The sequence below is a fragment of the Anomaloglossus baeobatrachus genome, unplaced genomic scaffold (assembly GCF_048569485.1).
Source record: "Anomaloglossus baeobatrachus isolate aAnoBae1 unplaced genomic scaffold, aAnoBae1.hap1 Scaffold_4547, whole genome shotgun sequence".
In the NCBI taxonomy this organism is placed as follows: Eukaryota; Metazoa; Chordata; class Amphibia; order Anura; family Aromobatidae; genus Anomaloglossus; species Anomaloglossus baeobatrachus.
In genome coordinates, this window is record NW_027443886.1 from 3,842 (window position 1) to 17,806 (window position 13,965).

General features: G+C 44.6%; 1 protein-coding gene across 1 annotated transcript; it reads right to left on the reverse strand.

Moving 5' to 3' along the window:
- Positions 1 to 1,919: 1,919 nt before the first annotated feature.
- Positions 1,920 to 12,963, reverse strand: LOC142280525 (DNA-binding protein SMUBP-2-like; the record flags this gene model as incomplete). Its single annotated transcript, XM_075332744.1, has 4 exons — positions 12,443 to 12,963; positions 10,632 to 10,801; positions 2,455 to 2,647; positions 1,920 to 2,017 (listed from the first exon to the last, which is right to left on the reverse strand). Coding segments are annotated over exons 1-4 (532 nt in total), but the record flags the coding sequence as incomplete, so codon positions are not given.
- Between the last annotated feature and the right edge of the window lie 1,002 nt (positions 12,964 to 13,965).

Here is a 13,965-nt window from a genome sequence, read left to right on the forward strand (position 1 = left end):
TGCGTTCTGCATGCTTTTGTGACAAGCAAAACGCAGGTCTTTTCAGTCTCCCTCTGTCTGTCGGTCGGTCTCTTTCTCTGTCAGTTGGTCGCTCTGTCTGTCTCTCTCTCTGTCCGTCGATCAGTCTCTCTCCCTCTCTCATACTCACTGATCCCCGATCACCGGCGCGGCGCTGCACGGCTGTCACACTGCTCCGGCGGCTTTTCCTCTTTTGAAAATGCCGGCCACTCATTATTCAATCTGGTATTCCCTGCTTTCCCCGCCCACCGGCGCCTAAGATTGGTTGCAGTCAGACACGCCCCCACGCTGAGTGACAGCTGTCTCACTGCAACCAATCACATCCGCAGGTGGGCGGGTCTATATCATGGAGTAAAATAAATAATTAAAAAAAACACGACGTGCGGTCCCCCCAATTTTGATACCAGCCAGGGTAAAGCCACACGGCTGAAGGCTGGTATTCTCAGGATGGGGAGCGCTACGTTATGGGGAGACCCCCAGCCTAACAATACCAGCCAGCAGCCGCCCGGAATTGCCGCATCCTTTAGATGCTACAGTACCGGGACTCTACCCGGCTAATCCCGAATTGCCATGGTGCGGTGGCAATCGAGGTAATAAGGAGTTAATGGCAGCAGCCCATAGCTGCCACTAAGTCCTAGGTTAATCATGGCAGGCGTCTCCCTGAGATACCTTCCATGATTAACCTGTAAGTTAAAGAAAATAAACACACACATTCAAAAAATCCTTGATTTGGAATAAAAGACAAAAAAAACCACCCTCTTTCACCACTTTATTAAAATCCTCAAATACCCCTCCAGGTCCGACGTAATCCACACGAGGTCCCGCGACGCTCTCAGCTCTGCTACATGAAGCTGACAAGAGCGGTCACAGACCAGACCGCTCTCTGTCAGCTCCATGCAGCAACTGAAGTGAGCCCGCGCGATCAGCGATTAAGTCTCAGGTGAGTTGCGGTCTCGGGTGGAGGACTTCAGCTGTGGCCGCAGGTAGCCTGAGGGACAGTAGCGCTAATCGTGCTGCTCACTTCAGTCACTCAGGGGATTAGCGGTCACCGGTGAGTCCTTCATGGGTGTTCGCTAATCAGGATGCCACACACACAGAGCCGCGGTATGACAATGAAGTCGGGTGAAGTTCACCCGGGTTCATTCTCATCGCGTGACTCTGTCTGTGTGTGTCTGCCGTCAGCCGGCATGTAGCAGTGCTGAATAGCCGGGGGAACGCACTGTCAAAAATGCATCCAAAACGCATGCAAAATGCATGGAAAAAGCATCCAAAATGCATGCGTTGTGGAGGCATTTTTTTTTTTTTTTTTTACAAACGCAGTATGCAGTCTGTCGGAGGGTGAGTTCTTTTCTGCACTGCAGAGAACGCAACGTGCGCACATACCTGTAGAAGTTGTGCCAGTCACAACTCCTACATAGGCCTAAGGGTGAGTACCTTACCTGTTGTCTTGTCAAATCCCACCAGATAAGACCCTATCTGCGCTTCTTATCCACAGCATACCTTAACCATAGAGGAGGTTAGACCAGGAGATTAGGGCCATATGTCATGCATCTCACACACTGGGAAACCTGTTCTTTCTCTACTGTGTTGCTGCCTGCTTGTGATTGGTCAGCATCATACAGGGGAATGGTTTCAGTGAATACTATATGATAACAGCCCCTTGGACTTAACAAACATGAAGTTTTTTTTCTTGTGTTGTTTTGTAAATGCCATGCTGTGAAAAACCATATACCCAGACCAAGGTGGAAAAACAGCAACAAATAAAAAAAGCCACATAAACATAATAATCCAAACGCTTTTTCTGTAGTGTGATTTATAAGAATTCTAAATACAAAAATAAGCAACAAAAACAGTTAAAATGTAGCATTTTTTTCTGAAACCTGGTGACAAGACAATCTTACCTGGCACTCTGATGCTATTAGGCTGAGATGAACAGAAGAGGACATCTATTAGGTCACTGGCAGGTCCACAGTGATACTGACCCAATGCAGTCAAAGCTCTGCAGTAAAATAAACAGATCACTTAGAGAATACTAAATTATCAGACATGTAAAAAGGTAAATGCTTGCTTGGAGCCACATTAAATATTATATCGGTGAACTGTGTTATGAGCAATAGACTGATGTAATGTTACAGGAACTGCCACCTTACTAGGTAGAGCAATATAGAAAACAGTCTTTGCTGTAGGACTTTTGGATCCCTGAGATCAGTTTATGAGATCAGGGAAGGTCCCTGTGGTCGGATCCAGTATTTCACACAATTATACCCTCTCCTGTGAATCAATGATAGATTAATAATAATAATAATAATAATAATTCCATTAACGCTCCATTATTTAGAGCATAAATTAGAGCTTTCAGAAAAACTATAGTTTTATATTTTAATATAAATTAAATTGTTTAATATATTATTTAAAAAGAATCTCCACCCCACTTACTTTTTGATTCTTTTATAGGTGACATCATTGGCTAATTTCAGGAGTCTGTAGTTGGCCTCACTGCCCAGATTTAATGCATCACTATTCGCTTCATCAAAGGCCACACTGATAGCCTTCTGTGTAATGCCAGACACAATCCCTGTAGCAATAGCTTCTTTTGGGGCACTGGAGTCGTACAGTCCTACAATGTCACCTGCAACCGAGATTAAAGAAGAAATTAAACCAGACATTCTTCTTATATGTTGATACACACATAAATGTGCTGACAGAGCAACAGATATTTTTCCAGTTATTAAAGGGATTTTCCAGGATTTTCTAAATGACCTATCTTTAAAGGAGTACTTTCAAGTTGTCTCTTGAGCAACTCCAAACTCTGCAGTCTCATTACTTCCTGGTTTCTGGCAGGGCGGGCTCTCCTCCTTGATTGACAGTTCTGGTGAGTAGCAGAGCTGTCGTTTTAGTAGAACTGTAAAGATCAGCACAAGTTTGGCTGACACATAGTGGTTTTCTCTGCAGTGTACACTGCCATCACTGCTTTAACACATAAAGATCACAGGTTATTAAAACAAGCACATGGCTCAGGAGAGTGTGTGAGTCTACAGGTCTGATAAAAGCAGCTCAGTCAGGAGCTGTATGGGAAAGGCAAGAGAGGAGCAGTGAACTACTTGTATAGAAATCAATGGGCTGGAGAGACAGACTTATATGTTAAGAGTTAACTCCTCTACTAGAATTTTCCTACTGCACACACTGGGCAAGGGTCTAAGGAGGCACTTGTGGTCAATCTCCATGGACAAACACTGTCCACTATGAAAGATAAAAGCTCTCACAACAGGAAAATGACAGGTAGAAAAAGTAGCTACATTTCAAACTTAATTATTTTCATGCTATCTAACTATTTAAAAGCAATGTAACTTGAGAATACCCATTTAACTACTTGCAGACCACCCATAGACTTAAAACTTTTGGCTGGTCCACATGTTACTTTGTATTAAAGTTCTAAAATGTCAATGCAAAGTAACCAGCTGCACAAGGTCATACTGCTGCTGGAGCCAGGAGCCAGAACTCAGACAAAGCCAATCTCCTCACTGAGAAGTCAGACATGGTTTATTATCATGTCTGCCTTCCTGATCAATGTATACACAGAGCTGAATAAGTGTTGTGTATACAGTATAGGCAGCACTGACAGCGCTCCCTCTTCCAGACTAAATGATCACAAAATTGCTGGGTTTAGGGGTAGAGCAGGAACGGTTACAGGGGAAATTATACATATAAGGTGTTGAAATGCCCCCAAAGGTCTTTTATGACCTTATGTGGGACACAATATGTGAAATAAATAAATGAATAGTGATTGGCAAACCCGAACTGTAAAGTTCAGGGTCTGTACCGGACACCCAGTGCCCATTCACCCCGAACCCAGACTTCTCAGGAAAGAGTGTTACTATTCGGGTTTGGTTTTCGGATAAAAATAAAAAGAAGTTAAACGGAAACAAAATGGGGATTAGGGCAGGACAGTTCTACTTATTGAATCTTTCAAGCGGATGCCATGCTGCTTCCAGGTCTGCTCGTTAAATCTGATGAATATTCACTGCTTCCCCTGCCCACCCTCTGCAACAGTGTATATGATTGGTTGCTGGCAGACTGTTGGTGTGCCGGCATCTGTGATTGGTTGTGGAGTGTAAAAATAAATAAATAATTGGACAAAATGGTGTATGATCCCTGTATATTGATATTCAGTGTATATGAAACAGATTGCTACAGGCTGCAGCCCCCAGCTGCGTGCATTATCTTGCTGTGTATTAAAATACCAAAGACCCCATTCAACTTTTTTTTTTAATTGTTTATTCACACTTTGGGCACAATTTGTCCATTCTCACTTAGGGGTGTACTCACTTTTGTTGCCAGTGGTTTTGACATTAATGGCTGTGTGTTGAGTTATTTAGAGGGCACGCTATATTTACACTGTTATTCAAAGCTGAACATTTACTACTTTACATTGTATCAAAGGGTCATAACTAGAGTTGAGCGAGTACCTAACTATTCGCACTCACTATACTTATAATGAATACTATCTAATACTCGCAAATTCATTCCGATTAGAGCAGGGGTTTCAAACTCGGCTGGGTGTATGGGCCGCACAGAGGAAAAAAAAATAATTTGGGGGGCCGCATTCTTAGCAGGACAAAGTGACATTTTAATTGGTACCATATATAATATATATATATATATATATATATATATATATATTATTGTTTATTACACACCTTTGGATCACTGATTTTGAACATTTTCACTTGTTTATTATAGCAAACGTGCACATTCTTTGTTTAAATATAAAAATTATTTTTTTTTACATTTTATTCCTTTCTTGTAACTAATAGTCTTACAATTAGCACTAAATAGAAATTTTGACCAACATCTTTTAGTAATGTTCCCCATATTGTTGTAACGTGCCCATCCTTGTCCCCTTGTAGTATTGTACCCCATCCTAGTCCCCATCCCACAGTAATGTACTCATCCTTGTCCCCTTGTAGTATTGTACCCCATCCTAGTCCCCATCCCACAGTAATGTGCTCATCCTTGTCCCCTTGTAGTATTGTACCCCATCCTAGTCCCCATCCCACAGTAATGTGCTCATCCTTGTCCCCTTGTAGTATTGTACCCCATCCTAGTCCCCATCCCACAGTAATGTGCTCATCCTTGTCCCCTTGTAGTATTGTACCCCATCCTAGTCCCCATCCCACAGTAATGTGCTCATCCTTGTCCCCTTGTAGTATTGTACCCCATCCTAGTCCCCATCCCACAGTAATGTGCTCATCCTTGTCCCCTTGTAGTATTGTACCCCATCCTAGTCCCATCTCATTGCAATTTTTCTGAATGTGAACACAGCTCCGCCCCTTTCGGCCATGTTTTTTCCATCTCCTATATAAGAAAGTCCTTAGTTACCCCTCTCCACCCATAGCAGTTTTTAATTGCAATGAGATGACACACAGTTAGGGTCACAGAGCTAGGGACCCCAATATAGAGATATGCCTTGACGAGGCCTTGGGGCTCAGTTACATTGATCAATGCGATTGCTAAATATCTCCTTTTTCCTAATATTCATGGCAGGTATGCAATTCATTATTCACATGTTCAAATTAGCAAGTAGCATTTTTCATTGTATATTCCAATATTTGTCCATATGCTTGAGGCATTATACTATTATCTAAGTTTGATGTGCAGCCTTATCCGTATATAGTATGTAATTTTTGGCTTGCACTCATAATATATATATTAGTGCTCACTTCAGTTATCCTATTCAGTTATATGTAGTTTTTTTCTGAATGTGAACACAGCTCCGCCCCTTTCGGCCATGTTTTTTCCATCTCCTATATAAGAAAGTCCTTAGTATACCTCTCCACCCATAGCAGTTTTTAATTGCAATGAGATGACACACAGTTAGGGTCACAGAGCTAGGGACCCCAATATAGAGATATGCCTTGACGAGGCCTTGGGGCTCAGTTACATTGATCAATGCGATTGCTAAATATCTCCTTTTTCTAATATTCATGGCAGGTATGCAATTCATTATTCACATGTTCAAATTAGCAAGTAGCATTTTTCATTGTATATTCCAATATTTGTCCATATGCTTGAGGCATTATACTATTATCTAAGTTTGATGTGCAGCCTTATCCGTATATAGTATGTAATTTTTGGCTTGCACTCATAATATATATATATTAGTGCTCACTTCAGTTATCCTATTCAGTTATATGTAGTTTTTTTCTGAATGTGAACACAGCTCCGCCCCTTTCGGCCATGTTTTTTCCATCTCCTATATAAGAAAGTCCTTAGTTACCCCTCTCCACCCATAGCAGTTTTTAATTGCAATGAGATGACACACAGTTAGGGTCACAGAGCTAGGGACCCCAATATAGAGATATGCCTTGACGAGGCCTTGGGGCTCAGTTACATTGATCAATGCGATTGCTAAATATCTCCTTTTTCCTAATATTCATGGCAGGTATGCAATTCATTATTCACATGTTCAAATTAGCAAGTAGCATTTTTCATTGTATATTCCAATATTTGTCCATATGCTTGAGGCATTATACTATTATCTAAGTTTGATGTGCAGCCTTATCCGTATATAGTATGTAATTTTTGGCTTGCACTCATAATATATATATTAGTGCTCACTTCAGTTATCCTATTCAGTTATATGTAGTTTTTTTCTGAATGTGAACACAGCTCCGCCCCTTTCGGCCATGTTTTTTCCATCTCCTATATAAGAAAGTCCTTAGTTACCCCTCTCCACCCATAGCAGTTTTTAATTGCAATGAGATGACACACAGTTAGGGTCACAGAGCTAGGGACCCCAATATAGAGATATGCCTTGACGAGGCCTTGGGGCTCAGTTACATTGATCAATGCGATTGCTAAATATCTCCTTTTTCCTAATATTCATGGCAGGTATGCAATTCATTATTCACATGTTCAAATTAGCAAGTAGCATTTTTCATTGTATATTCCAATATTTGTCCATATGCTTGAGGCATTATACTATTATCTAAGTTTGATGTGCAGCCTTATCCGTATATAGTATGTAATTTTTGGCTTGCACTCATAATATATATATTAGTGCTCACTTCAGTTATCCTATTCAGTTATATGTAGTTTTTTTCTGAATGTGAACACAGCTCCGCCCCTTTCGGCCATGTTTTTTCCATCTCCTATATAAGAAAGTCCTTAGTTACCCCTCTCCACCCATAGCAGTTTTTAATTGCAATGAGATGACACACAGTTAGGGTCACAGAGCTAGGGACCCCAATATAGAGATATGCCTTGACGAGGCCTTGGGGCTCAGTTACATTGATCAATGCGATTGCTAAATATCTCCTTTTTCCTAATATTCATGGCAGGTATGCAATTCATTATTCACATGTTCAAATTAGCAAGTAGCATTTTTCATTGTATATTCCAATATTTGTCCATATGCTTGAGGCATTATACTATTATCTAAGTTTGATGTGCAGCCTTATCCGTATATAGTATGTAATTTTTGGCTTGCACTCATAATATATATATTAGTGCTCACTTCAGTTATCCTATTCAGTTATATGTAGTTTTTTTCTGAATGTGAACACAGCTCCGCCCCTTTCGGCCATGTTTTTTCCATCTCCTATATAAGAAAGTCCTTAGTTACCCCTCTCCACCCATAGCAGTTTTTAATTGCAATGAGATGACACACAGTTAGGGTCACAGAGCTAGGGACCCCAATATAGAGATATGCCTTGACGAGGCCTTGGGGCTCAGTTACATTGATCAATGCGATTGCTAAATATCTCCTTTTTCCTAATATTCATGGCAGGTATGCAATTCATTATTCACATGTTCAAATTAGCAAGTAGCATTTTTCATTGTATATTCCAATATTTGTCCATATGCTTGAGGCATTATACTATTATCTAAGTTTGATGTGCAGCCTTATCCGTATATAATATCCTTCACATACACACACACACACACCCACACACACACAGAAACACACAAACCATTCTTCTCACCTGTCCCGCGCTCCCTCCACTGCATCATCTCTGCTTCGTGCGGCCCCCAGACCCGTGCCCCTGGTCACTATCGCGGCAGCTGCAGTGTCACTGTCAGTGATTTATGTCAGATGATTATATTGCCGGCGCGAGAGTGCAGCGTCTGCAACACATTGATCTGACATAAAGTGCAGACAGTGGCTGCGGCCCCTGCACCTGCCACGATAGTGAACAGGGGCACGGGCCTGGGGGAAGCACGAACTACCCTGAGGGGCCGCATGTGGCCCGCATGTTTGAGACCCCTGGATTAGAGTGTTCAATGCAAGTCAATGGGGAAAAAGTCGCAAAGTAACGAGTAACCAGAGTACCGTACTAGTTGCTACTCGTACAAATAGTGCAGCATTTGGGTTACTTGTTGCTTTGCGAGTATTCTCCATTGACTTGCATTGCATACACTGTTCGTGATGAATACACGAGTATTAGACAGTACTCATTATGAGTAGAGCGAGTACAAATAGTTAGGTACTCGCTGAAATCTAATTATTACAATGTAAGAGGCACAGTGGTGGACATTATGTGGTGTACTAAAGGATCAGTAATAGAGACACATACAGCAGCACCGGCTCAGTATTCGGCTATCAGCAGGATGAGGAGGGTTTTTTTAGGTTGGGAATAGATGGTGCAGAAATGTGAAAAGTCAGATGTGTCTTTGTTGTAATCTCTGCGGACGAGTCGTTGCTAGAAAAAGTTGTCATGTTGGTCTGGGCCACATGGAAAAGACGGGAAATCAGAAGAACTATACTACATTTCTAATTGGATGTAATATCTGATAAAAAAAAACATATTGCCATATGTCAGAATTGTGGGGTTTTTCACAATTTCTCCTCACTTGGAATTTTTTCCCATTTTCCAGTACACTAAAATGAGAAACTGAATGGTGCATTCAAAGGGTACAACTCATCCCGCAAAAAAACGAGCCCTCCTAAGTCTATGGGGACAGAAAAATAAAAAAAGTTATAGCTCAGGCAAGAAGTGCAGGAAAAAAATGGGGGGGGGCAGAGGGGGGCTGTTGTCCTTGGCCCCGTCATCACAGGAGCCCACACAAAGCTAGCACTAGTGTATTGGCGTGCAGAGGGATATAGTTAACTCTACAGTAGAGCTGGGAGACATGATTTCCCTGCACTACCGCTTTCCATTCCATAGCCCGCAGATTGGTTCAGACCCGGAGCGGATCTGTTATAATCCGGGTCCGGCGGATTTGGATTGGGTTGCCACAGAAGTCCGGATCCGATCCGGAATCCACGTCCATGTAAATCAATGGGGAGTCGGATCCGGGATGAGCGAGTGAGAGAAAAAAAAAAAAACGGATCCGGATTGTGCACCCTGGATCCCGGATACTGGTCGGACTCGGATCGGGCTCTCGAACCGTGCGGATCCGGATTTTGCGGATCCGGGTCCGCTCACCACTACCAAAGACTTATCAGCAGCCTCTTGTAGCAGGTGCAATGCAAGTCAATGAGGAATACTCGCAATGTAACGAGTAACCCAAATTCCGCACTATTTGCTACTCGGACGAATAGTATGGCATTGGGTTACTCTTTACTTTGCGAGTATTCCCCATTGACTTGCATTGCACACACTGTTCGGAATGAATACATGAGTATTAGACAGTACTCGTTATGAGTATAGTGAGTACAAATAGTTAGGTACGTGCTGAACTCTAATTATTACAATGTAAGAGGCATAGTGGTGGACAGTATGTGGTGTACTAAAGGACCACCAGCTCAGTATTGGGCTACCAGCAGGATGAGGAGGTTTTTTTAGGTTCGGAATAGATGGAGCTAGAAATGTGAAAAGTCAGATGTGTCTTTGATGTAAACTCTGCGGACGAGTCGTAGCTGGAAGAAGTTGTCATGTTGGTCTGGGCCACATGGAAAAGACGGGAAAAAAGTGACCACTCCATAACAGAGGTCAGCTGTAAGTCACTTTATATAACTGTACAGTAATCTGTGTTCTGCTGGACTGGTATCTACCATTATATGGTCACCATATGGCGGCAATATTAGTGTTAATCTTTGTATAGTGATTTTCAATATCATCTGCGTCCCTTATACCTATGATTAGGCTGTGCTAACGTAGTTGTTACTAAGTTACCTGCTTAGAGACCCACTCAGATGCTTTGCCCTCCTTAGCTGAACCCCTAGATACGCCTCTGTGGGGTCCTACATTTTGACAGGCCGCAGTGTACGCTCCTTATATCACCATAAAGGCTCGCTCACACCAGCGTATAGCTCGGACGAGTGCAATGTGAGGAAAAAAAGAGATTAACTGTAGAATAAAAAGCATTTCTTATGGATTTCACTCATCCAACTTTTCAGGATGAGAATGGGACGGATTTTGCATACACAGGTGTGAGAGCGCCCCAAAGCTGCTGGTTGTCGGATGCCTTCAGAACTGTGAATTGATGGAATCAGAATAAAGAAAGTAATTAAAAAACAAAACAAAAATAAACCAGAATCTGGTAAATGTATCCCCCCATTGTGCAGATGTGACCGGTCGTCCTGATTCAGTATAAAATGACGAAATGTCTATTTTTTAGAATAATGCACATCTGAAATACGCAAGATAAAAGTGCTGTACAAATGGTACCTGAGCCAAAGCGGTGAGAAGGTAGCACAGCCTCGGCGCCATACTTCCTTGGTGTAAAGGTGACGAGGAGACGGCCATACAGCCCCGTGCTTTGATTCGCTACCTGAAGCTTTAGTAAGCACACTCCTTTCCTCTGTAATTCTTTTAAGGAGACGGTCTCCTGCCAGGCCCTGGAAAGGGAAGACAGCATCCATAGGAACAACCTGCACGAGCCATATCAACAGACAGCAACATGCAAAGGAACAAACTACAAAATCAAAATACTGCAACATCCATAGTAGCAAAGTGCAATAACCCTAGCAACACACTGCAACATCCATAGCAACAAACTGCAACATCCATAGCAACAAACTGCAATATCCCTAGCAACACACTGCAACATCCATAGCAACAAACTGCAACATCCATAGTAACAAAGTGCAATATCCCTAGCAACACACTGCAACATCCATAGCAACAAACTGCAACATCCATAATAGACTGCAACATCCGTAACAACAGACTGCAATATCCGTAACAACAGACTGCAATATCCGTAACAACAGACTGCAATATCCGTAACAACAGACTACAATATCTGTAGCAACAGACTGCAATATCCATGGCAGCAAACTGCAATAACAAGCAACAGGCTGCAACATCTGTAGGAACAAGCTTCAACAAGTCTAGCAACAGACTGCAACACACGAAGCAACAGACTGCAACACACGAAGCAACAGACTGCAACACGCGTAGCAACAGACTGCAACACGCGTAGCAACAGACTGCAACACGCGTAGCAACAGACTGCAACACGCGTAGCAACAGACTGCAACACGCGTAGCAACAGACTGCAACACGCGTAACAACAGACTGCAACACGCGTAGCAACAGACTGCAACACGTGTAGCAACAGACTGCAACACGCGTAGCAACAGACTGCAACACACGTAGCAACAGACTGCAACACGCATAGCAACAGACTGCAACACGCGTAGCAACAGACTGCAACACGCGTAGCAACAGACTGCAACACGCGTAGCAACAGACTGCAACACGCGTAGCAACAGACTGCAACACGCGTAACAACAGACTGCAACACGCGTAGCAACAGACTGCAACACGCGTAGCAACAGACTGCAACACGCGTAGCAACAGACTGCAACACGCGTAGCAACAGACTGCAACACGCATAGCAACAGACTGCAACACGCGTAGCAACAGACTGCAACACGCGTAGCAACAGACTGCAACACGCGTAGCAACAGACTGCAACACGCGTCGCAACAGACTGCAACACGCGTAGCAACAGACTGCAACACGCGTAGCAACAGACTGCAACACGCGTAGCAACAGACTGCAACACGCATAGCAACAGACTGCAACACGCGTAGCAACAGACTGCAACACGCATAGCAACAGACTTCAACACGCGTAGCAACAGACTGCAACACGCGTAGCAACAGACTGCAACACCCGTAGCAACAGACTGCAACACGCGTAGCAACAGACTGCAACACGCGTAGCAACAGACTGCAACACGCGTAGCAACAGACTTCAACACGCGTAGCAACAGACTGCAACACGCGTAGCAACAGACTGCAACACCCGTAGCAACAGACTGCAACACGCGTAGCAACAGACTGCAACACGCGTAGCAACAGACTGCAAAACGCGTAGCAACAGACTGCAACACGCGTAGCAACAGACTGCAACACGCGTAGCAACAGACTGCAACACGCGTAGCAACAGACTGCAACACCCGTAGCAACAGACTGCAACACCCGTAGCAACAATAAAGGTAAAACAACGCAGATCATAATGCTCTGTACCTGGTCTCTTCTATTTCCGCCTCTCTTTCCTCTTGCAAAAGCTCCAGCTGATTTTTAACAAACTCCTCCATGACAAGAATTGTATTCTCAGGAAGGACAGACGTGTATCAGCTGTCACTCTGTCTGGTGTTCCTGTTCTCACTTCCCGCACTTCCTGTCTAAGCGGAACTAAGCGTGCAGTTATGGTTTTCCGGGTGGGGACATTTGCAGAGCTCACGCGTTGCCAGTGTACGGAATCGGTGATTGTAAAGGTGTACGGAAGGTGACACGTGATGGCTGCGGCCTGCTGCGGGCGGCTGGTGAGGAGTATACTGGCCGGGAGCGGTGTCCGGGCTTCTGCTGCAGGTAAGGGCTTGTGGAGCAGGGAGCGGTCATGGAAGGTGACAGACGGCTGACATTCACAGAAGCCTCAGCCAGGTTACACACTGTGGGTGCTGGGCGGGGGCTGCCTTTTGCCTGTCCCAGTTTGCTGCCAAGATGTCACAAAGCGTCAGTCCTCGATTACTTGTTTATCTTATGTCCTGGATCAGCACATAGCAGCTGTGGTCTGGGACTACAATCCCCAGCATGCTGTGCGAGTGTATGGATATGGACACTGTGTAATGGGTGCAGTCTGGACTCGGGGGCGTGCGCTGGTTCCCCAGGTTGTCAGCGCCACCTTGGTATGTGGACATGATGTGAGACATTGCAGCTCTGGTCCCCAGATGGAGGGCAGGCGCCATCTATAAACGAGCTCAATGAGTGTGCTAGCACCCAAGACCGCAAAGAGGTTCCCCTACACCTGTAAAAAGTCACTAAGCAATGGCTGTTTTTTATATATATATATATATATATATATATATATATATATATATATATATATATATATATGTTAGTATGTTCTAATTGCAAGTAGATTGGGGGTCTGACTCCTGAGACCACTGCTCAGGAGCACCCTGAGACAAGGGCGCAGAAGGCGAGGTGTTGGGGGCACAAAGAGGGGGGGCACAGAATGGAGGGCGCAGAAGGCGAGGTGTGGAGGGCACAGAAGGCAGGGCATACAAGGCGAGGTGTGGAGGGCACAGAAGGCAGGGCGCAGAAGGCGAGGTGTGGAGGGCACAGAAGGCAGGGCGCAGAAGGCGAGGTGTGGAGGGCGCAGAAGGCAGGGCGCAGAAGGCGAGGTGTGGAGGGCGCAGAAGGCAGGGCGCAGAAGGCGAGGTGTGGAGGGCGCAGAAGGCAGGGCGCAGAAGGCGAGGTGTGGAGGGCACAGAAGGCAGGGCGCAGAAGGCGAGGTGTGGAGGGCACAGAAGGCAGGGCGCAGAAGGCGAGGTGTGGAGGGCACAGAAGGCAGGGCGCAGAAGGCGAGGTGTGGAGGGCACAGAAGGTAGGGCGCAGAAGGCGAGGTGTGGAGGGCACAGAAGGCAGGGCGCAGAAGGCGAGGTGTGGAGGGCACAGAAGGCAGGGCGCAGAAGGCGAGGTGTGGAGGGCACAGAAGGTAGGGCGCAGAAGGCGAGGTGTGGAGGGCACAGAAGGCAGGGCGCAGA